This window comes from Ranitomeya variabilis, chromosome 2 (assembly GCF_051348905.1).
Source record: "Ranitomeya variabilis isolate aRanVar5 chromosome 2, aRanVar5.hap1, whole genome shotgun sequence".
NCBI lineage: Eukaryota > Metazoa > Chordata > Amphibia > Anura > Dendrobatidae > Ranitomeya > Ranitomeya variabilis.
In genome coordinates, this window is record NC_135233.1 from 946,671,051 (window position 1) to 946,697,207 (window position 26,157).

A 26,157-nucleotide genomic window follows, 5' to 3' on the forward strand; every position below is an offset into this window, starting at 1 on the left:
GTTCTTGCATAATTTGGAGGTGTGCTTTGGGTCATTGTCCTGTTGTAGGATGAAATTGGCTCCAATCAAGCGCTGTCCACAGGGTATGGCATGGCATGGCATTGCAAAATGGAGTGATAGCCTTCCTTATTCACTTTACCAGCACCAAAGAAACCCCAGACCATCACATTACCTCCACCATGCTTGACAGATGGCATCAGGCACTCCTCCAGCATCTTTTCAGTTGTTCTGCATCTCACAAAGGTTCTTCTGTGTGATCCAAACACCTCAAACTTGGATTCGTCTGTCCATAACACTGTTTTCCAATTTTCCTCTGTCCAATGTCTGTGTTTTTTTGCCCATATTAATCTTTTCCTTTTATTAGCCAGTCTCAGATATGGCTTTTTCTTTGCCACTCTGCCTTGAAGGACAGCATCCCGAAGTCGCCTGTTCAATGTAGGCATTGACACTGGCGTTTTGCGTGTACTATTTAATGAAGCTGCCAGTTGAGGACCTGTGATGCATTGATTTCTCAAACTACAGACTCTAATTTACTTGTCTTGTTGCTCAGTTGTGCAGTGGAGCCTCCCACTTCTCTTTCTACTCTGGTTAGAGCCTGTTTATGCTCTCCTCTGAAGGGAGTAGCACAACCATTGTAGGAAATCTTCAGTTTCTGGGTAATTTCTCGCATAGAATAGCCTTCATTTATAAGAACAAGAATAGACTGTCTAGTTTCACATGAAAGTTCTTTTTTTCTGGCCATTTTGAGAGTTTAATGGAACCAACAAATATAATGCTCCAGATTCTCAACTAGCTCAAAGGAAGGTCAAGTTTATAGGTTCTCTAATCAGCCAAACTGTTTTCAGCTGTGCTAACCTACTTGCACAAGGGTTTTCAAGGCTATTCTAACCATCCATTAGCCTTCTTACACAGGTAGCAAACACAAAGTACCATAAGAACACTGGAGTGATGGTTGTTGGAAATGGGCCTCTACACACCTATGAAGATATTGCATTACAAACCAGACGTTTGCAGTTTACCACATTAACAATGTATAGACTGTATTTCTGAATCATTTAATGTTAGCTTCATTGGAAAAAAACTGTGCTCTTCTTTCAAAAATAAGGACATTTCAAAGTGACCCTAAACTTTTGAACGGTAGTGCATGTTTAAATATAGAATCCATTTTATCCCTGGATGGTTGTGCTGGAATCCCCATTTTTCGTCTACCTTCCTGTGATCACCAGTGGACCCTCAGGAGGAACTCTAGGCCAAATTTCCAGCTACACATTCTCAGGGTGGTAAGCTCCTTCGGCCTTTCTGCATCTCACCACATGTCACACCATAACAACTTTATTAGCTTTATCAATGGCAAATGGAGATATCGCGCCATAAACATGCTCATTTGGCTTGCAGCAGTTCTGAAAGTCCAATACTGGCTGGGCCCATCCACACTGATGGGAAAGACCTTATCAGTAGTCAAGTGGGCAAGAAAACTTTTCAATACTTAAGGTATTTGCAAAGAATCTCGTTAAAGTAGAGGAAAAACTCGATTGGAGTTTTACCAGTCTACAGGTTCATCCTGTCCTGGCAGTCCAAGTACCTAGCAGGAGAAGAGCCTGTTTGTTTAGTCAATGAAGCTGAGGAGTACAGCTCCTGCTAGTAAATGCATTACAAATTGTTTATCTCTCAGTTTATTGGGAAATGATTTATTTAAGATAGCATCAAGAGGACTAATAGCAGGATTTGCACTTGGAACAAGAACTCGAAAAGCCATAAACATTATTATTGGGTCTCTATTGTTGATAAAACTAAAAGAACACCAGGCAACAAAAAGTAATAGTAACACATAATCCAGGCTATTGCTAGGCTATTTTGTATTTATTTTCATATTATTAAACAGGGCTGAGCTTTCTAAGGAACAATCCAAAGATTGTTACCTCTCTGAGCTTTGTATTTAATATACAAGAAGTAGTGCATGTTAAAGGGATCCTTCTGACTTAAAGACATGTCCAGAACTCGCTTTACATATTGATGACCAAATGAATAGGAGAAGAATTACATTAATCGGTCAACAACCACTAAACAATGTATGGAACTGCAGTGTTCTATTCCGTGCATTGATTACTTCTGGTTGCTTATAACAGTGGAAGTGAAAACAGCTGATGGTTGAGGACTCTGAGTATCCCCCAACAATCCTATATTGGTAACCTATGCTACGGATAGGTCAACATATCAATATATAAGTCCTGGATATCCATTTTAACTTTGAGACATGATGTAAGATAATATTTGTATGCTCTAACTGAGATTGGTCAAAAATGAATGCTGTTCTAAACAAAAGTATCTGGAAGGCAAAATCCTTCCGGTCAGATCCTTGTTTTCTCAGGTGAGATTTTACTGGGTATCATAAGCTTAAATATTGACATTTATTATAATATTTGCGAGACTAGAAACAAAAAAACTAACTTCCAAGGGTGATTTGTACACTTTGATAATCTGTACAATTAAATCACTTTATGACAATCGCTCCTAAATGTGAAATATTATTCAAAGTTGTGATCAAATTAAAATCATCACTATGATCATTGTGCACCTTACTAAAGGGCTTTACACAATGTTAGGGCTGGCGGAACGCACCGAGTAAATATAGAGATGTTATTTGGTGCGTTCGCAGCCCGGGGTCCACCGTGCAGGAAAATAACCTGCTGCTGAAAAATGACAGCACTATATGGCGGTAGAAGCGATCTCTGTTGCTTCACAGAGTCGCTATAAAGAAAGGACTGTGTCCTGTTAAACTCCACAGGAATACACAGTAACTGCTGAGCAGATAGCAGCTTGTGGTCACACAGTCGAGGAGGCAAACATACAATCTCCTCACCGGAGGAGCCGGTATTCTAGGTGGCTTATTTCAGCCGGGGCCCTGAAACCATACACACAATCTCCTCACCGGAGGAGCAGGTATTCTAGGTGGCTTATTTCAGCCGGGTCCCTGAATCCACACAAGCGTGACCACATTGGCGCAAAACTCATAACATGCATTGATACTGCCGCATGGCCGTGCGGCCATGCGAACCTTATATGGCTGCAGCAAGTACAAGACCTTCCTAGAAGGACCAATGAGAGGCTGCCACAGAGCTTGAGCACCTTCAGGACCATCCTGGAGAACCAATGGGCTTTGCTGCAGTATCCAAGCATGTGAACCTCGATCTCCAATGAGAGAACTTACCCTGGGCATGCTCAGAAGGAGAAAAGCAGGACCTAGTCCCAAAAGCGTCTGCTCGCCACTGCCCAGCACTGGCTTCAATGGCAGAAGCTGGAAAAGCAGCAGTAACCCTTTGTACAGAGTCAGACTGAGCGAGACGCTGGGACTGACGTCTCCGCTGAGCAGGCTCCACTGCAGCAGGAGAAGAATGGGAGACCACAGCGGAGATGGCCCGAGATTCCCCCTGTGCAGAGGCGGGAGCTCGACCCCCAACACACAATAACATAATATTGGATTGCAAAAGATAACATTTATATTTTGAAAATTGTAGGTCCTGAAGATTTACAAGTGTAAATTTGAATCTAAAATGATCATATACCGGTGTTATATCCAAATCATCTAAACAAAGTGAATTACATTTTTTTAAAGAACGTGTGTACTGATTTGATAGCCTGAGGTTAGTTTAGCCTCTTGCCCACTTAAGAAAATTAACCAGGGAAAGTGTTAACAGAAGGAAATCATTATTTCGAAATAAGCATTTAATAAGTCAAGAAATAAGATTTTTACTTTTAGACTAAAGGATATTACTCAACACATGTAGAGTAATTTTATCTGCCTGGTTGCTGTTATTGCAAATATTTTGCAATGAAATGGCTTGAATAAAGAAGTGATGGATTACAAAATTAGTTGACTATTTGGTATTTGATTATTTCTTTCTGCTGCATTCTCATTTCTGGAAATAAACTGTATATAGTAAGACGTATAAGTAATATGTATATTTATACATAGATACAGCACTGTGCACTTACACTTGCTCTTTTTGCCTTTCTACCCAGCTAATTCTTCTCTTTTATCTGTTGTATATAGAAACAGGAAGTCTCTTTTCCCTGCCTGAGTCATTCCCTGCTTCACCTCCTGACCCAGCTGCTGTACTTTTCTCTCCTGATAGAGTCTTTGCAGTGATGACTCATGCAGAGAAAAGAGACTTCCTGTTTCTACACAAAGTTAAGAAGGATTCAGCTGGTTTGTTTTTAATTACATGATATAATAGATCTAATGGAAAAGAGAAGAAATAACTGAGTAGAAAGGTAAAATGAGCAATTGTAAGTACACAATGCTATATAATGTGATGACTGCAATAAATTTAGAGGATAACAACAATTTTGATTAGAGTGCTTCTTTAAGTTAAAAAGCAAACCTATAAAGAGAGATAGCAGAGCTTTTAGGAGTAGCCAAATATATTCCTAAAGAAGTAACACATAGATAACACCAGTGACAATAAAAAGCCTAAAAGAGCATGAACGACAGCTCAAGTGTGTGATTGCAAAATTCTTTCCTTGAAGAAAAGGACAGTGTCGAGAAAATTACTCTAGAGGACCTAGTTATATCACTCTCAAATGTACCGATGCATCAAAGTTTTTATGTTTCTGGCATAGAACACTAAAAAGTTGCAAATTATTGTGACTTCTGGCATGTTCATGCCAGTTTATGGCAGCTCTCCAACTGCTTCAGGAGAGTAATGGAATATTTAGCAATGGCCGATTGATGCACCTCACCTCAAGCTGACTGAGCTTGCTCTCCTGCTGACCAGTGCCTGTGACAACACTAGGTGTGGTTTGTTTTGCAAAATATGAAAGTCTAAGGCTATGTGCACATGTAGGAAGGGTCCTCTGCGGGTTCTCCAGCAGCGGATTTGATAAATCTGCAGGGCAAAACCGCTACGGTTATCTCTGCAGAATTATCACGGTTTGTCTTGCGGTTTCTGCTGCGGGTTTACTCCTGCACTTGTTTTACTATTGATGCTGCATATGCAGCATCAATAGTAATGTTAAAAATAATTAAAAAATGGTTATGCTCACCCTCCGATGTCCCGATCTCCTCGGCGCTGTTCGCGGCGGTCCGATTCCAAAGATGCTACTCATGTTTTTGTCCAGCAGGTTACACAGAGCAATGCCTGAGCAGACATTGCAATCCTTTTCATGCAGTAACACATGGATGTCAGTCAGACATTTCATAAAAATGAAATTGTTTGGAGACCGGGGAATGGGATCTTTATTGAACTTGAAATTGATGGGTGACCACATATGAAGCTCTTTTTGTTTTAGTCAGTACTTGTGTACTGATGTATGCTCTATCAAATGACAATTCTGAACTATCTTTTCAGTGAACAATAGGCTTTCCAATTTCTGCACACATTTCCAGGAGGAACAACAAAGGATTAAGATAATGATGAATTCTGAGAAGCACTGTACCAACAATATTCAGTGGGGAACACATGGATTTTAACTAACTCATGCTGAGCTGGGAAGACTTTTCTACTAAAACCAAAAACCTTCTCATTCTTAAAATGAGTGTTAGGCCTTGTTCACACATTCAGTATTTGGTCAGTATTTTACATCAGTATTTGTAAGCCAAAACCAGGAAGGGAACAATCAGAAGAAAAGTATAATAGAAACACATTACCACTTCGGTACTTATTACCCAGGTCTGGTTTTGGCGTACAAATACTGAGGTAAAATACTGACCAAATAATGAATGTGTTAATATGGACTTTGCTATTGATACAGTAACTGTATCAATAGTAAAATGTGCATCCGGTGTAGATGATCCTTTACTGTATTTGAGAGGAAAGCTAATATTTAGGTGGTGCTCAGGTGATACAGTAGAAAATGATGAATGGTATGTAAGCTATGTATGGGTATGAATGGTAGGTAAGCTTCATCTTGGAGGTGGGAGATTGCAGCAGGAGAGAACACACTCAGGAATTGAGGAAGAATCGGTGAGGAAACAGTGCGCTGCCCACTAAGATTATAAAGTGTAATATTTATCAAATAATATTACCTTTATTGAAGTTCACATGGAGCGCACACTAGGACCATGGGGTACTCGGGCTGGGTCCGACAGTACTTCAAGGGGATGTGTCACATCAGTAATTACCTGGTCTGTGGCCCTGGGCATCCAATAAAAGGTGAAATAAATTGGAAATAAAGTTTATGGGATAAATGTTTGTGACGCCACCTGTGGTACTTGGCCAGGGATGGCCGACACTGCTTAAAGGAGTCCACTGGGGCTGATGGTACTGCAGCAGAGTTGGTATAGCTCCCCACAGGTAGAGCTCGTGCTGCAGTTGGTGAAGGATGATAGATGTTGAGATGCAGGAAAGAATTGGAGAACAGAGGGTTGCAGTCTCTTTACCTTTTACTGGTGAAGTTCAGGTACACAGATTACAAGTGGTCTTTGGAATCCGGGCAGCCTGGAAGTGATTTGGAATCCTCCTAGCCAGGTGGGGTTGGAAGCCTTTCTTTCTGTGCTGAATTCTCTGTCCCTTGCTGCCTGAGGCTTCACACAAGGTCCTCTCTCAAGCTGTCTTTTTAGGTGGGCACTACCTGCATGGCAGGCAGCTCGAGCCTTTTTACAGGTGTCCCTCTCTCGTGGTGACTCCGGGCTCTAATCTGCTGCTGTGCCTTTGGGTGTCAGTGGGGGCCAGGTGCCCACTGGTTTCTGCTGTGGGGCATACAGTTCCCACACAACCTCGGACGCCGGTGTCCGGTTTCTTGCGCTCAAACCTTGAGTGAGCCCAATTCCAGCTCCACTACAGTTTCTCTCTCCTCCTGTGCTTCCTCTCCCTTCACTGTCTCACACAGACTGAACTCTAACTCCTCCTCCAGACCAGAACTTATAGGGAAGCTACCCTGAAACCGGGTCTAGAGCTCCCCCTTCTGGCCTGGAGTCAGGAAAGTGTTGTATGTTAGTGCTACCTGTTAAGGGGATCCGCCTCATTTCCAGGCATAGCATCACCCTCCCCGGGAGGAAGGCAACGCCATTGTGGCATCCGGACTCCTGGGGTGCCACACACAAATTGACATATAGCAAACCGTTTTTTTGGCTCTGGTGATTACCTGACAAAAGCTCCTGTCTGAGGCCAAAAACTGGTTTGTGATCTGTCAATTTGTGGCCTTTAATAAAGGTAATATTATTGGCTAAATATTGCACTTTATACTTTTGCTGGGCAGTGAACCGTCACCTCGTCGATTCTTCTAATATTTGCTGTATTTGAAGTGCCTGTCTTGTTACACTCCTTTATAGATGTGTGGATATGTAAGTTTAGGTTTACTTGAATCACACAGGACACCATTTATTGTATTCTCATTAAAAAGGCGTGTATAGTAAAAATCAGCGTAGGCTGATGTGTTTCCTTTTTTTATCTCTGTGCTGAGTTATAACATCTTCAGTTTTCCTCCAGCTCTATTGAACTCAACGTTGTGCGGGTCTGATAATTATATAATCCATGCACCACTCAAACTATTTCCACAGCTAAATCCTACAATATGTGATGAGCTGACTCCATTTTTTTCCCTGTTTTCTACGCATTTATACAATAGTGTTCATTGTTACTGGACTGTATTATTACGGATTGTCCCACTTTACTTTGTCACAATATAGTACCCGTTTTCAGGTTGGTCTCCTGTATACTTTATAAATCCACTTGTACGACAATCTGCAAATTTCAATTTCTTTTACTCATGTTCATTTCTTTAGTTGTTGTTTTACTGATTGAAAAAAGCTAATATATAATAAGATGATAATAATATAATATATAGTTGTGAAACTCTGCATTTATTTCCAATACTGACGCCTATTAATGGGATATTTAATAGCTATTGGATCCCAACATTATCAATCTGAAAATTCCTATAAGGTTCAAGTAGCACTTTATACACAAGCAAAATCGATAAAATATCAATGCTGTTCAAAAAACGGTAACATTTTATTTTGGACCAATAGTATTTAGGAAGCAGGCTCAGTAATGGTTTCAAGACAGCCATATGTCTGCACATTTATACAAACAGGATTACTGTATAAATGGATATTTGCTTAGTCTAATTACAATTTCACAGTAAACATATGCAGCTTAATAGGGAAATACAAGCGATAGCATCTGTTATCGACTCTCCTGTAGCCTAGGGTGTCCTCTTATAAAAAAGTATTGTGCATTACCTTTCACTTACCATAAATCAGGAGCAGAAAGAACTTGCCTACTGTATATACTCACATAGTGAAATGTCTGTCAATGCTTTGCCATAACAAAGTTCAGTAAAGGCAACCAACGCAAAACAAACAGTACGGTTTGTTTATGTGCAAAATTTTGTAATGTAATATGGCACATGCCATTGTTTAAACCAATTTTTTCAAGCATCAATATTCTACCATTACTATCGTTCTTGCCCTGTCATATACTGTACAGAGTAATTACACATCATTGCGTTTACAACTCGCTGGTATCTGCTGGAATCAGTTAGGTCACAAATTGTCATTTTATATTTTATTTCTATCATTCTCCAAAAAAAAATCTTTATTGGACAGATCCTCACTGGAAATGCATCATCATAAGGTTCAAGCTTTGATAGAATGCCTGCCTGTTTCATAAGACCAAACATCATCTGGCCTTCATCTGTTAGTATATAGCGTTGTAGACACATGACACAATGACTTGCATAGACACGTTTTACAGGAATCTGGAGTCACTATTACTATTATTATTATAGCGCTTTACATGTGAGAAGGGGTATTCATAATACAAACAAGTAAAATAATCTTTATCAATACAAGTCATGACTGGTATATGAGGAGAGAGGACCCTGCCCGCAAGGGCTCACAATCTACAAGGGATGGGTGAGGATACAATAGGCGATTGTAGAGCTGGTTGTGCAGCGGTTTAGTCTGTCAGTGGTTACTGCAGGTTGAAGGCTTGTCGGAAGAGGTAGGTCTTCAGGTTCTTTTTGAAGGTTTCTATGGTAGGCGAGAGTCTGATGTGTTGGGTAGAGAGTTCCAGATTAAGGGGGATGCGCGGGGGAAATCTTGTATGCGATTGTGGGAAGAGGAGATAAGAGGGGAGTAGAGAAGGAGATGTGAGGATCGGAGGTTGCATGCAGGTAAATACAGGGAGACGAGGTCACAGATGTATGGAGGATACAGGTTGTCGATGGCTTTGTATGTCATGGTTAGGGTTTTGAACTGAAGTCTTTGGGTAATGGGGAGCCAGTGCAGAGATTGACAGAGGTCGAGAGGCTGGGGAATAGCGGGGGGACAGGTGGATTAGTCAGGAAGCAGAGTTTAGAATAGATTGGAGGGGTGCTAGAGTGTTAGAGGGGAGGCCACAGAGCAGGAGGTTGCAGTAGTCAAGGCGGGAGATGATGAGGGCATGGACTAGGGTTTTTGCAGATTCTTGGTTGAGGAATGTACAGATCCAGGAAATATTTTTGACTTGAAGTCGGCAAGAAGTGGAAAGGGCTTGGATATGTGGTTTGATGGAGAGATCAGTGTCAAGGATTACACCAAGGCAGCTAGCTTGTGGGACTGAGAAGAGTGGGCAGCCATTTACTTTAATGGATAGGTCTGTTGGGGGAGTCAAGTGAGATGGGGGAAACATGATGAATTCTGTTTTGTCCATGTTACGTTTTAGAAATCTAGCGGAGAAAAAGGATGAAATAGCAGACAGATATTGTGGGATTCTGGTTAGTAGGGTGGTGATATCTGGTCCAGAGATGTAGATCTGTGTGTCATCGGCATAGAGGTGATACTGAAAGCCATGAGATTCTATGAGCTGTCCCAGGCTGAAGGTGTAAATGGAGAAGAGCAGGGGCCCTAGAACTGAACCTTGCGGGACTCCGACAGATAGGGGGCTCGGTGAGGAGGTGGTGTGGGAGTGGGAGACGCTGAATGTCCGCTCTGTTAGTTATGACAAAATCCAAGATATGGCCAAGCCAGTGATGCCAAGAGATGAGAGGGTCTGCAATAATAGGGAATGGTCCACTGTGTCAAATGCAGATTACAGGTCCAGGAGGAGGAGGACAGAGTAGTGTCGCTTGGCCTTGGCAGTTAATAGATCATTGGTGACCTTAGTTATGGCAGTTTCAGTGGAGTGGTGTGACCGGAACCCAGATTGTAAGCGGTCGAAGAGGGAGCAAGAAGAGAGGTGGGAGGACAGTTCAAGATGGACGTGTTGTTCCAGTAGTTTTGAGGCATAGGGGAGAAGTGATATAGGGTGATAGCTAGATACACAGGATGGGTCAAGATAGGGCTTTTTGAGGATAGGTGTGATTAAGGCATGTTTAAAGCTTGAGGGGAAGACACCTGTTGTTAGTGATAGGTTGAAGAGCTGGGTTAGGGTTGGGATGAAGACTGTGGTGAGGTTTGGCATGAAGTGGGATGGGATCGAGTCAAGTGCACAGGTGGTGAGATGCGATCTTGAGAGTAGAGTGGAGAGTCGATCTTCTGTAACGGTGGAGAATTTGGTTTTGGAGGAGGAGGGCTGTGCAGTTAGGAAATGGGCTCTGGGAGTTGTTGACCAAAACTGTCTCTGATGTTATCAATCTTCTGCTTGAAAAATGAGGCAAAGTCTTCAGCTGAGATGAGTGGGGAGGGAAGAGAGAATTGAAAGTGTTGAATAACTGTTTAGGGTTGGGAGACAGGGAGGATATGAGAGATGAGAAGTAGGTTTCTTTTGCTGCAGCGAGTGAGGCCTTGAAAGTAGTGAGGGACTATTTGAATGCGATCAAGTGTTCATTGGATTGAGATCTTTTTCATCTCCACTCAGCAGCCCTGGAAGCTCGCCTGAGTTCTTTGGTCAGGCTGGTGTGCCAGGGCTGTCTGTTGACTTTGCGAACTTTGGTATGTTTGAGAGGGGCAATCGATTCCAGAGCTACAGCTATTGTGGTGTTATACAAAGTGGCAATGGCATCCATATTGTGCTAGCCAGCCTGAGTTCATTTGGGGGTTGCCTGGTTGCTAGAGAATCCCCACATGAAATCAAGCTGACTAGTAGCTGCAAATCATGCAGCTGCGGCAAGGAAAACGAAATCTCCGAGCAGTCACAAATACTCGGAGACCACCCGAGCGTGCTCGGGAAACCCCAAGCAACAAGTATACTCATTCATCACTACTGCATTCAGTTCATGCGACTGCAGATTTGTGAATCCTCATATTGAGGATTCCCTGATGTTGGCGCTGAGAGCGGTAGGTGCGTGACCACAGGTATGGGATTTGCATACATGCAGTTGCATGTCAACTAGAGGTGTGCGACTTTGTTCAATGCATGTGTTTTGAGCAAGGCCAGAGAAGTCTAGTCTAAATGTGACTGGAAGTATGTAAATCACATACTTGCAGTCACATGACCACCGGCTCCCGACGCTGGCACAGGGAAGTCCTCACATTGGCCAGTCCTTTAGCATTAAAGATTTTCAGGAACAAGGTAATCATGAAGACCAATCACCCTAGCGGGTCATCCTCGCCCGGCTCAGCTTGATTGACAAATCTCTCCCTTTATGCACACATAAAGAGCCAGGTGGTCCTTTAAAATTTTAATTGAAATATAAAACACAAATATAATACATTTTACTTAATGATGGTTTCTGGGTCAGTGTTTTTTCATTCCAGTGTGCTCTTGGTATGTAGGGTCTTTTTTGTGTATGTTCTCTCATAGGCTTCTCTTATACGATTTGAAAAAAAGCAAAAGAAACAGTGTTGTGAATGTAACAAAATAAAAAAGCAACACATATGTCTGACAATTATGGCATTTTTACAAGCATTTACAAACATGAAAGAGTGCACACTACGTGAATGAAGCCTGATGACAATTTGACTTTACTGGTCCTAAAAGTCTTGAACTCTTGATTCCCTTTGTGCAAAAAATGAAAGCCCTTGTGATGTTCCAAATATTAAGGAACTTTTCTGTATTGTTATTTTTTTATCTAAATAAGTCTCAATAAGTAAAAGCAGAAGTATGTATGTCTTCATCTGGAACAGAAACTAAAAACTAAAATTTCAAGTGCTTTACAGTTCTTTATGAGAAGTTCCTCGCATGTATATAATTAGAACTTGCTGTAGCTCTGACCTTAGCGGACTATACTGAGGGTAATTTCTATGGAAGAATCATTACACCACATCTACTTTATGATTTTCAGGATGAAAACAAATATTCTGACCCCATGACCAACAAAGCAGCTTTGTTCCAAGAAGAGAGAAAGACGTGTAACCATGGAATATCCAGGTAAGTTCAAATGTTACAGCCTACAGGATGTGGAGTAAGGGGCATGGTTCGAAGACAGCCACAGATACACTTGCTGACTGTTTGTAGTACATTGTATCATGTTTTTGCTCATTGTATATCGCAAGGCTCTGTTCACATCTGCATTCTCCATCTCCTGCGACAGAGCTGACCATCAGAAATCATAGCAGTGCCAGGTCTGTCAGATGATGCCAGAAGATAATTGACTATTATTGAGTATTGATGGTGTTTGTCGAATTTCTATTGCAATGTCAACCAGACAAACATAGTGCAGAATCTGTGACTGACGCTCAGAGAGGAAGATCTAACACAGCTGTGAATATAGCCTAATACCACATAGGATAATTAGTTTAGAGGGTTATCCCCATCTTGTATATGTACGGCATACCCTCAATGGGATCCACATCTATCTCAAGAACAAGGCATTATCACAAGCCGCTTTCTGTGGAGAAGAGTTCAGAAATCCTCGTTATTTTTATGGCAGTGCCAATCAATTCCCCACTAACAGCAAGGCGCAAGGAAGTTACGTTCTTAAGATAGATGTGGGTCCCATTGGTAGATTCACATTTAATAATTCACTAAAGGCACTTCTTGTGAATATGCCATAAACGTAAGAGATGGGAATATCCCTTTAGGCCGAGGTCACACTAGACCGTAATACGGACGAGTGCAATGCGAGAAAAAATCGCATAGCGCTCGACCCAATGTTAATCTATGGTGCAGCTCCCATCATCCGATATTTTCTCGGCCGTATTCGGGATCCGAGTAAAATCGCAGCATGCTGCGATTGTCAGCGTATCTTGGCCGAGAATCGCCAATGCAAGTCTATGGGTGCGAGAAAAAATCGGATTCCACACGGACCAGCAGTGTGACTTGCGAGAAATACGCAGCGGTGTTCTATAGAAAAGCCGGTAATTCAATTGCCGGCTTTTTCTTTCTCCTTGACAAACCCGACATGATATGAGACATGGTTTACATACAGTAAACCATCTCATATCCCTTTTTTTTTTGCATATTCCACACTACTAATGTTAGTAGTGTGTATGTGCAAAATTTGGGCACTGTAGCTTGTAAAATAAAGGGTTAAATCGCGGAAAAAATTGGTGTGGGCTCCCGCGCAATTTTGTCCACCAGAGTGGTAAAGCCAGTGACTGAGGACAGATATTAATAGCCTATGGTTATTGGCCCCCCCCGGCTAAAAATATCTGCCCCCAGCCACCCCAGAAAAGGCACATCTGGAAGATGCGCCTATTCTGGCACTTGGCCTCTCTCTTCCCACTCCCTGTAGCAGTGGGATATGGGGTAATGAAGGGTTAATGCCACCTTGCTATTGTAAGGTGACATTAAGCCAGATTAATAATGGAGAGGAGTCAATTATGACACCTATCCATTATTAATCCAATAGTACGAAATGGTTAATAAAACACACACACATTCTTTAAAAGTATTAACTAGTTAATAGCGGCGGGTGAATCGCGATTTAACCGCTATTGCGGGCACATGTCAGCTGTTCAAAACAGCTGACATGTCCCGGCTTTGATGCGGGCTCACCGCGGAGCCCTGCATCAAAGCAGGGGAGCTGACGTCGGACGTACTATCCCGTCCGACGTCAGGAAGGGGTTAAAAAACCACCTTTGAATCAAACTTTGGGGCTCATGCAGATGGCCATATTTTCAGTCTGAGTGCGTTCTGACAAAAACTTTGTATCAAACTCTGAGCAATGTTATTCTGTGGAGTTGTTCACATTTCAGATTTTTTTCCTCAGTCTGACTGAGGAAAAAAATTGTGGCATGCTCGATTTGCATCTGATATTCAGATCGCACTCTGCCATGCGGGTCAATGAGTCCGTAGAAAAGTTTGATTTCTGTGGACTGACAAAATGGAGACGATTGAGACTTTTTTTCCTCCATCTTCTTCTCATCTGCTGATACTCTGATCAAACTCTGATCAGTGTGTGATCCGTATAATCAGACCGGTTCTCTCAGATAAAAGAATATACTGTACGCTGGTCTGCACCTAGCCTTAGGATAATTTACTCTCCAATTTTCAAGGAAAACTGCCTGATAACTCCTGTGGGAGATATCATGGCCACCATGTAAATATTCTGAAAATACAACAAAACAGGACATTTATCACTCTTCTGGAATCTCTAATTAACTGATTTCAGCCCCAGCATTGATCACTTTGGCTGGGTAGTAAATAAGATTTAGGACTTTGTATATCCAATCAAAAATGACATAGTCAGTCTTCTTCCTCATAGTTAATAGATGTTATTTACTATGATTATTATTATGTGGTTAGGATTGTGTAACCAGATGTTGGGTTGTGGGAAAGTTAGAGGTTAACAATAAAAAAGATAGCTTGCAGTCGCACAAATTTGACATCAACATTAAGGCCGGGGACACACACAACGTATTAAAAAACGGCCCGTTTTTCACGGACGAGAATCGCACAAATGTTTCCAAAACAGTGATCCGTGTGCAGTGCGAGGATGTGATTTCCTAGCATCAAATTATCCGTGTGACATCCGTATGGCATCCGTATGGCGAGATTTTCTCGCAGGCTTGCAAAACCAACATCTAATGGATTTTTCGTCTCAAATGTTCGTTTAAACATATATACAGTATATATATATATATATATATATATATATATCAATGAGACACACACATATATATATATATATATATATATATATATATATATATATATATATATATATATACTGTATTTATATTTAATTCAGCGCTAGATATCCTAAAAGCCGGTAATTCAATTGCCGGCTTTTCATTTCTCCTTCACAAACCCGACATGATATGAGACATGGTTTACATACAGTAAACCATCTCATATCCCCCTTTTTTTTGCATATTCCACACTACTAATGTTAGTAGTGTGTATGTGCAAAATTTGGGCGCTGTAGCTTGTAAAATAAAGGGTTAAATCGCGGAAAAAATTGGCGTGGGCTCCCGCGCAATTTTCTCCGCCAGAGTGGTAAAGCCAGTGACTGAGGGCAGATATTAATAGCCAGGAGAGGGTCCATGGTTATTAGCCCCCCCCCCTGGCTAAAAACATCTGCCCCCAGCCATCCCAGAAAAGGCACATGTGGAAGATGCGCCTATTCTGGCACTTGGCCTCTCTCTTCCCATTCCCGTGTAGCAGTGGGATATGGGGTAATGAAGGGTTAATGTCACCTTGCTATTGTAAGGTGACATTAAGCCAGATTAATAATGGAGAGGCGTCAATTATGACACCTATCCATTATTAATCCAATAGTACGAAATGGTTAATAAAACACATACACATTCTTTAAAAGTATTTTAATGAAATAAAGACACAGGGTGTTGTAATATTTTATTATACTGGTAATCCACCTGAAGACCCTTGTCACCTGAAACAAAGTTAAACAAAACAAACAACAATGTTCCATACCTTCCGTCGTTCCGTCAGTCCCACGATGTAAATCCATCCGAAGGGGTTAAATCATTTTACAGCCAGGAGCTGTGCTAATGCACCCGCTCCTGTCTGTAAAATGTTGTGAATGAATGGAGTGCAGGGGAAAGTCCTGTAGTTACCTTGATTCGCGGTGAGGCGCCCCCTGCTGGATGTCCTCATATGAACTCGAGCCTTTTTCCCACGCTCGAGTTCATATGAGGACATCCAGCAGGGGGCGCATCACCGCGAATCAAGGTCCTTGAGACCTCTATGGTTACTGATCGCCGGTAGCTGTGAGCGCCACCCTGTGAACGGCGCTCACAGCACACCTGATTTTCTGCTGCATAGCAGTGATCTGATGATCGCTGTTATGTAGCAGAGGCGATCGAGTTGTGCCTGCTTCTGGCCTCCCATGGAGGCTATTGAAGCATGGCAATTGTAAAAAAAAAGTAAAAAAAAATGTGAAAAAAATAAAAAAAACATAAAAGTTTAAATCGCCCCCCTTTCGCCCCAATCAAAATAAATCAATAAAAAAAAAAAATCAAACCTTCACATATTTGGTATCGCCGCGTTCAGAATCGCCCGATCTATCAATAAAAAAAAAATTAACCTGATCGCTAAACGGCGTAATGAGAAAAAAATCCAAAACGCCAGAATTACGTTTTTTTTGGTCGCCGTGACATTACATTAAAATGCAATAACGGGCGATCAAAAGAACGTATCTGCACCAAAATGGTATCATTAAAAATGCCAGCTCGGCATGCAAAAAATAAGCCCTCAACAGACCCCAGATCATGAAAAATGGAGACGCTACGAGTATCGGAAAATGGCGCAATTTTTTTTTTTAGCAAAGTTTGGAATTTTTTTTCACCACTTAGGTAAAAAATAACCTAGTCATGTTAGGTGTCTATGAACTCGTAATGACCTGGAGAATCATAATGCTAGGTCAGATTTAGCATTTAGTGAACCTAGCAAAAAAGCCAAGCAAAAAACAAGTGTGGGATTGCACTTTTTTTGCAATTTCACCGCACTTGGAATTTTTTTCCCGTTTTCTAGTACACGACATGGTAAAACCAATGATGTCGTTCAAATTTACAACTCTTCCCGCAAAAAATAAGCCCTCACATGGCCAAATTGACGGAAAAATAAAAAAGTTATGGCTCTGGGAAGGAGGGGAGTGAAAAACGAATACGGAAAAAAAGAAAATCCCACGGTCATGAAGGGGTTAAAGTGAATCATACAATGCCCAGTGAGAAAATGGGCATACTATATTGAGGCAGCAGTGTTATGTTTTTGGATGAACATGAAAACAATGCTCACAGGAGAAAATACAATCTGACTTGCCTCCGTACCTCCAGGTGAGCCGGCTATTCTCCCTAGCTTCAGTATCCTCTCAAGGAAAGGTTTTTTTGTAAACTGAATTAAAGACCCTACAATGTAAAACTATAGTATGTGCTCCCTCATTCAAAGGCTAACGGGGAATTGGTCAGCATGAATCAGAGCCTGACTGTACGATTGCAACCAAGTATTTTCGTTTCTGAAATGATTTCAGAGAAAATATACAGTAAGGGACCCAAGGAATAGACTAGACTGGCTTCTCCCAGGACTGCTTCAGGTGAATGACAGTTATCTTGCTGTGGGAGAGACCTGTCAATCACCATCAACTGCAGTAGCTTTTTAAAGTATAGTTTCTCTAAACATTGGAGCGCTTCAGAGATATATCGGCAATCATGCAGCCCAGTCCTTTAGCCTCAAACCTGGAATCTGTGTGACATTAATGGGGTTGTTGGACAGAGCATAGGTATTTGATGACCTATTTAAGATTGGTCATAAATAGCAGATCGGTGAAGGTGCACCATTCTTTGTTGAGGTCACACACAAACTGATTTTTGCTCTGACGTAAAAACTTTGAAAGGAGCTGCTGTGTGCTGTGTTGTAGACAGAAGAACAGTTGATGTACTATAGTAGCCAACAATAACCGTAGCAAAAATCAGCTGATTAGTAGGGGTGCCGGGTGTCAGCCATGTACATAAGCCCTAATTATGCATTGAGAACCCTTTAGTTTACATTTGGAGAAAGCATGCTCGAGCATACCAAGTGTACTCTCAGGTGAGATCCGGACACAGCTATGACTAGTGTAGGCAATGCTCTGAGAGATAAATACATCTTTTAGTAGTTTCCTATAATGCATCAAATGTATCAGTTCAGTTATACAAGTCTAACATTCACGGTCCGAGAACGATCTGTGCTGTCTGCACGGCACCAGTCTCAAATTCAGTTGCCTCACATACGTCAATGAGTAGTGCTGTATTTATAGGTGGGGTTGCCCGAGGCATGGAATCTGAACATTCCCAATATTATCACTAGATATAGAATTATCCTTGATTACTCTGCTTGAGGAACATTTATACTATAAGATTGTATGAAAATCACTGCAAAATTGTGTTGAAATAGCAACATGTGAATACACTAATATTTAGATCAGATTCCCGCATCATATTTGTATCTATACCTCACCACATATCATAAGGGTGAGTGATGGTAATTATAATTCAGCTCAGTTACAGTTCACTTACAGTGCGTATGGAAAGCACTCAGACCCCTTTAAATTTTTCACTCTTTGTTTCTTTGCAGCCATTTGGTAAATTCAAAAAAGTTCATTTTTTTTCTCATTAATGTACATTCTGCACCCCATCTTGACTGAAAAAAAAAAACAAATGTAGACATTTTTGCAAATTGATTAAAAAGAAAAACTGAGATATCACATGGTCATAATTATTCAGACCCTCATATTTAAGTCACATGCTGTCCATTTCCTTGTGGTCCTCCTTGAGATGGTTCTACTCCTTCATTGGAGGCAAGCTGTGTTTAATTAAACATTGCCCACTTTCATTTTGGTAATTTTTATTTCCAATGGAATTTTAGCCCGTTCTGCAGTTAAAACACCCTCCGGTTCTTTGAGCGACGATGGCGGCGCAAATCAACATCTAACTTGAATCTCTAAAATCGACCATAAATGCTCAATAATGTTGAGGTCTGGGGATTGTGGGGGCCAGATGAGATGCTCAACTTCATTAGAATGTTCCTCGTGCCATGCTTTAATGATTCGAGCTGTATGAATTGGTGCATTATCATCCTGAAAGATGGCGTTCCCCTCCGGGAACAGTGCTTGAACCATTGGGTGCACTTGGTTGCCCAAAATGCCTAAATAATCTTGGCTGTTAATTCTTCCATGAAGGGATATCATTGGCCCAGCGGATCTCCATGAAATAGTACCCCAGATCATCACAGAACCTCAGCCATGATTTATGGTTGGGAGAAGGCAGTCTGGATGGAATGCTTCTTTCAGCTGTCTCCAAGCGTACACTCGGCCGGAGGTCAGAAATAGGGTAAACGATGATTTGTCTGAGAATATCACATGTTTCCACTGCTCAAGGGACCAATTCTGGAGGTTTCTACACCACTCTAAACGCTTGGAAACATTTGTCATTGAGAGCAGCGGTTTTCTAATTGCAGCTCTTCCGTGGAATCCAGATTTGTGCGGCTCCCGACGAACAGTTTTCATGGAAACTGAGTTCTGTAGGTGTTCATTGAGCTCAGCAGTGATTTTCAGAGCCGTGGTCTTGCGATCCTCTCTCACAATTCGCTTTAGAGTCCGACGGTCTCTCTCAGTCAACTTCGACTTTCGGCCGGACCTGTGCTTTGCTGCGGACGTTTTTCCTTCTCTTTCAAACGCAGTCATTACTTTGGAGACAGTACCTCTTGACACGCCAAGCATTCGGGCACTTTCTGTTACACTACCGCCATACGAGCACCAACAATTTGGCCTCTTTGAAAACCTGAGAGGTCTGCCATTGGTATCAGGTTTTCATCAATGTACTTACAATTCAGCAAAGCAAACAGTTAATTTACATACACATCACATAACACAAATAATCAACTACAAAACATTACCATATGTCACGGTTTGCATGTTTATAACATGTTCGAAGATTATTATTAGTGTTGAGCGATACCGTCCGATACTTGAAAGTATCGGTATCGGAAAGTATCGGCCGATACTGGCAAAGTATCGGATCTAATCCGATACCGATACCCGATACCAATACAAGTCAATGGGACTCAAGTATCGGACGGTATCCCTGATGGTTCCCAGGGTCTGAAGGAGAGGAAACTCTCCTTCAGGCCCTGGGATCCATATTAATGTGTAAAATAAAGAATTAAAATAAAAAATATTGCTATACTCACCTCTCCGACGCAGCCTGGACCTTACCGAGGGAAACGGCAGCGTTCTTTGCTTAAAATGCGCACGTTTACTTCCTTCCGTGACGTCACGGCTTGTGATTGGTCGCGTGCCGCCCATGTGGCCGCGACGCGACCAATCACAGCAAGCCGTGACGTAATTTTCAGGTCCTCAATGCCTAATTCTAGGCATTCAGGATTTTAGAATTACGTTCCGGCTTGTGATTGGTCGCGTCGCGGTCACATGGGCGACGCGACCAATCACAAGCCGTGACGTCATGGGAGGCAGGAAACGCGCGCATTTTAAAATTACGTCACGGCTTGTGATTGGTTGCGTGCCGCCCATGTGACCGCGACGCGACCAATCACAGCAAGCCGTGACGTAATTTTCAGGTCCTGAATGCAGAATTAGAATATATTTATTATTATTATTGCCTAAAATACAAAGGAAATGTTTCTTCTTTAACCCCTTTCTGACATTGGACGTACTATCCCGTCGAGGTGGGGTGGGCCCGCATGACCACCGACGGGATAGTACGTCCAGCGCGATCGGCCGCGTTCACGGGGGGAGCGCGGCCGATCGCGGCCGGTTGTCAGCTGACTATCGCAGCTGACATCCGGCACTATGTGCCAGGAGCGGTCACGGACCGCCCTGGCACATTAACCCCCGGCACACTGCGATCAAACATGATCGCAGTGTTCCGGCGGTATAGGGAAGCATCGCGCAGGGAGAGGGCTCCCTGCGGGCTTCCCTGAGACCCCCGGAGCAATGCGACTACATCGGGTCTCTTACCTCCTCCTCCCTGCAGCAGGCCCGGATCCAAGATGGCTGCGGCATCTGGGTCCTGCAGGGAGGTGGCTTCACTGCGCCTGCACAGAGCAGGCGCCGGGAGGCCTAGAGGAGCTGTGCACGTCAGATCGCCGATCTGACACAGTGCACAGCAAAGTGTCAGATCGGCGATCTTACACTATAACATCATGCCCCCCTGGGGCAATGTTAGAGTTTAAAAAAAAAAAATTCCAAAAAAAAAAGCAAAAAGAAAAAAAAATATTGTTCCTATAAATACATTTCTTTATCTAAATAATAATAAAAAAACAATAAAAGTACACATATTTAGTATCGCCGCGTCCGTAGCGACCCGTCCTATAAAACTGTCCCGCTAGTTAACCCCTTCAGTGAACACCGTAAAAAAAAAACGAGGCAAAACACAACGCTTTATTATCATACCGCCAAATAAAAAAGACAAATATAAATAACCATGGTACCGATTAAAACGTCATCTTGTCCCGCAAAAAAATGAGCCACCATACAGCGTCATCAAAGAAAAAAGAAAAAAGTTATAGTCCTCAGAATAAAGAGATGCAAAAATATTTTTTTTTTCTATAAAATAGTTTTTATCGTATAAAAGCACCAAAACATAAAAAAAGATATAAATGAGGTATCGCTGTGATCGTACTGACCCGAAGAATAAAACTGCTTTATCCATTTTACCAAACGTGGAACGGTATAAACGCCTCCCCCAAAAGAAATTCATAAATAGCTGGTTTTTGGTCATTCTGCCTAACAAAAATCGGAATAAAAAGCGATCAAAAAATGTCACGTGCCCGAAAATGTTACAAATGAAAACATCAACTCGTCCCGCAAAAAACAAGACCTCACATGACTCTGTGGACCAAAACATGGAAAAATTATAGCTCTCAAAATGTGGTAACGCAAAAAATATTTTTTGCAATAAAAAGCGTCTTTCAGTGTGTGACGGCTGCCAATCATAAAAATCCGCTAAAAAACCCGCTATAAAAAGTAAATCAAACCCCCCTTCATCACCCTCTTAGTTAGAGAAAAAATAATTTAAAAAAAAAATGTATTTATTTCCATTTTCCCATTAGGGTTAGGGTTAGGGCTAGGGTTAGGGTTAGGGTTAGGTATAGGGTTAGGGTTAGGGCCAGGGTTAGGGTTAGGGCCAGGGTTAGGGTTGGGGCTAGGGTTAAGGCTACAGTTAGGGTTGGGGCTAAAGTTAGGGTTAGGGTTGGGGCTAAAGTTAGGGTTAAAGTTTGGATTACATTTACAGTTGGGAATAGGGTTGGGATTAGGGTTAGGGGTGTGTCAGGGTTAGGGGTGTTGTTAGGGTTACCTTTGGGATTAGGGTTTAGGATGTGTTTGGATTAGGGTTTCAGTTATAATTGGGGGGTTTTCACTGTTTAGGCACATCAGGGGCTCTCCAAACGCGACATGGCATCCGATCTCAATTCCAGCCAATTCTGCGTTGAAAAAGTAAAACAGTGCTCCTTCCCTTCCGAGCTCTCCCGTGCGCCCAAACAGGGGTTTACCCCAACATATGGGGTATCAGCGTACTCAGGACACATTGGACAACAACTTTTCTGGTCCAATTTCTCCTGTTACCCTTGGGAAAATACAAAACTGGGGGCTAAAAAATAATTTTGTGGAAAAAAAAGATTTTTTATTTTCACGGCTCTGCGTTATAAACTGTAGTGAAACACTTGGGGGTTCAAAGTTCTCACAACACATCTAGATAAGTTCCTTGGGGGGTCTAGTTTCCAATATGGGGTCACTTGTGGGGAGTTTCTACTGTTTAGGTACATTATGGGCTCTGCAAACGCAATGTGACGCCTGCAGACCAATCCATCTAAGTCTGCATTCCAAATGACGCTCCTTCCCTTCCGAGCTCTGCCATGCGCTCAAACGGTGGTTCCCCCCACATATGGGGTATCAGCGTACTCAGGACAAATTGGACAACAACTTTTGGGGTCTAATTTCAACTGTTACCCTTGGAAAAATACAAAACTGGGGGCTAAAAAATAATTTTTGTGGAAAAAAAAAGAATTTTTATTTTCACGGCTCTGCGTTATGAACTGTAGTGAAACACTTGGGGGTTCAAAGCTCTCATAACACATCTAGATGAGTTCCTTGGAAGGTCTACTTTCCAAAATGGTGTCACTTGTGGGGGGTTTCAATGTTTAGGCACATCAGTGGCTCTCCAAACGCAACATGGCGTCCCATCTCAATTCCTGTCAATTTTGCATTGAAACGTCAAACGGCGCTCCTTCCCTTCCGAGCTCTCCCATGCGCCCAAACAGTGGTTTACCCCCACATATTGGGTATCAGTGTACTCAGGACAAATTGTACAACAACTTTTGGGGTCCAATTTCTTCTCTTACCCTTGGGAAAATAAAAAATTTGGGGCGAAAAGATCATTTTTGTGAAAAAATATGATTTTTTATTTTTACGGCTCTGCATTATAAACTTCTGTGAATCACTTAATGGGTCAAAGTGCTCACCACACAGCTAGATAAGTTCCTTAGGGGGTCTACTTTCCAAAGTGGTGTCACTTGTGGGGGGTTTCAATGTTTAGTCACATTAGGGGCTCTCCAAACGCAACATGGCGTCCCATCTCAATTCCTGTCAATTTTGCATTGAAAAGTCAAACGGCGCTCCTTCCCTTCCGATCTCTACCATGCGCCCAAACAGTGGTTTACCCCCACATATGGGGTATCAGCATGCTCAGGACAAATTGCACAACAACTTTTGGGGTCCAGTTTTTTCTGCTACCCTTGGGAAAATTAAGAATTGGGGGCGAATATATCATTTTTGTGAAAAAATATGATTTTCTATTTTTACGGCTCTGCATTTTAAACTTCTGCGAATCACTTAATGGGTCAAAGTGCTCACCACACATCTAGATACGTTTCTTAGGGGGTCTACTTTCCAAAATGGTGTCACTTGTGGGGGGTTTCAATGTTTAGGCACATCAGGGGCTCTCCAAACGCAACATGGCGTTCCATCTCAATTCCAGTCAATTTTGCATTGAAAAGTCAAATGGCGCTCCTTCACTTCCGAGCTCTACCATGCGCCCAAACAGTGGTTTACCCCCACATATGGGGTATCGGCGTACTCAGGACAAATTGTACAACAACTTTTGGGGTCCATTTTCTCCTGTTACCCTTGGTAAAATAAAACAAATTGGAGCTGAAGTAAATTTTTTGTGAAAAAAAGATAAATGTTAATTTTTATTTAAACATTCCAAAATTCCTGTGAAACACCTGAAGGGTTAATAAACTTCTTGAATGCGGTTTTGAGCACCTCGACGTGTGCAGTTTTTAGAATGGTGTCACACTTTGTTATTTTCTATCATACAGATCCCTCAAAATGACTTCAAATGAGATGTGGTCCCTAAAAAAAATGGTGTTGTAAAAATGAGAAATTGCTGGTCAACTTTTAACCCTTATAACACCCTAACAAAAAAAAATTTTGGTTCCAAAATTGTGCTGATGTAAAGTAGACATGTGGGAAATGTTACTTATTAAGTATTTTGTGTGACACATCTCTGTGATTTTATTGCATAAAAATTCAAATTTGGAAAATTGCAAAATTTTCTAAATTTTCACCAAATTTCCGTTTTTTTTCACAAATAAACGCAGGTATTATCAAAGAAATTTTATCACTATCATGAAGTACAATATGTCATGACTCATGAGAAAACAATGTCAGAATCACCGGGATCCGTTGAAGCGTTCCAGAGTTATAACCTCATAAAGGGACAGTGGTCAGAATTGTAAAAATTTGGCCCGGTCATTAAAGTGCAAACCACCCTTGTACCCCCAAGGGTGGTTTGCACGTTAATGACCGGGCCAAATTTTTAGGGGTTAACATTAGGTCTTTTAGAGATCTAATCTGAAACTTGACTACCATAATAAGGAAAGTCTACAACTTGTATTTTGGGTCCGGAATAAGAGATCGGGACAAGAATTCGGCTCCACACACATGCTGCAATAGATGTGCATCACATATTACCCAGAGGTTGCATGGGAAGAGGCAATCTATGACTTTTGCAGTCCCACTGATGTGGAGAGAGTCAACCGATTACACTACCATTTGCTATTTCTGCATGGTGCCCCCATTAGGAAAGGAGTTTCAAGGAAGAAGTGGACTTTACAGTATCCAAACATTCCATCTGCCATATGCCTAGTACTACATACAGAGGAACTGCCAGTTTCAAAAGCTGCAGGAAACAACGTAAATCACAACTAATATCCCACGGAGGTCTGGAGTTGGAATGATGCTCAAAATCAAAGTGGAAAATGAAGTTACAGGCTGATCCAACTTCAGTGGAAATGCCTCAAGACAAGGAAATGATGCTCAGTAGTGTGTGTGGCATCCACGTGCCTGTATGATCTCCCTACAACGCCTGGGCATGCTCCTGATGAGGTGGCGGATGGTCTCCTGAGGGATCTTCTCCCAGACCTGGACTAAAGCTTCTGCCAACTCCTGGACACTCTGTGTTGCAACGTGATGTTGGTGGATGGTGCAAGACATGATGTCCCAGATGTGTTCAATCAGATTCAGATCTGGGGAATGGGCGGACCAGTCCATAGCTTTAATGCCTTCATCTTGCAGGAACTGCTGACACACTCCAGCCACATGAGGTCTGGCGTTGTCCTGCATTAGGAGGAATCCAGGGCCAACTGCATCAGCATATGGTCTCACAAGGGGTCTGATGATCTCATCTCGGTACCTAATGGCAGTCAGGCTACCTCTGGTGAGCACATGTAGGGCTGTGCGACCCTCCATAGAAATGCCACCTTACACCATTACTGACCCACTGCCAAACCGGTCATGCTGAAGGATGTTGCAGGCAGCAGATCGCTCTCCATGGCGTCTCCCGACTCTGTCACGTCTGTCATATGTGCTCAGTGTGAACCTGCTTTCATATGTGAAGAGCACAGGGCGCCAGTGGCGAATTTGCCAATTTTATTTCAGCTGTTTATTATTTTATTATTCATTATATATTCTAATAAAATATTTTTTTAAAATGTATTCCATTACTTTGTCTTCATTGCACAATTCTTTTGTAGGATTTTATTTCAATCTTGTGCTTGACTGTTTTATATACAATTTGCTCCATTTTTGATAATATGACCAGCATTTGTAGCCCCCTTGTGGTGACTTAAAGGTGGTTACCCTCTTTCTTGGTCTCAAGGGTGGATACATAAAGTACTGCTGCTTTCTGTGTGAGTGGAATAGTTGTGCAAGAAAATATCACTACAATAAAAAAGACTGGCCTCGCAGACATTCACTTCAATCAGGGGGTAAAAAAGTCCAGCATCCAGCACTTGTTGACCCACATAATATTTTTCTACCACCACTTCCTATCAAAATGAGCGTAATGAATACATTTGTAAAGGCAATGAATAATAATGCAAAGCATTCAAG

The 26,157-nt window shown here is 42.0% G+C and overlaps 2 protein-coding genes across 3 annotated transcripts in view; one reads left to right on the plus strand and one right to left on the minus strand.

Annotated features, from left to right (window-relative positions):
• Positions 1–26,157, minus strand: part of MED12L (mediator complex subunit 12L) — a 995,158-nt gene that overhangs the window by 364,338 nt on the left and 604,663 nt on the right. The gene's annotated exons all lie outside the window — the stretch shown is intronic.
• The window catches only part of LOC143808266 (P2Y purinoceptor 12-like), a 55,301-nt gene that overhangs the window by 21,402 nt on the left and 7,742 nt on the right, over positions 1–26,157 (plus strand). For both annotated transcript variants that reach the window (XM_077290755.1, XM_077290756.1), the window contains exon 2: positions 12,148–12,233. In XM_077290755.1, the coding sequence (XP_077146870.1) occupies positions 12,221–12,233 (13 nt within the window). In that variant the 5' untranslated portion in view covers positions 12,148–12,220. The remainder of the gene's footprint in view (positions 1–12,147; positions 12,234–26,157) is intronic.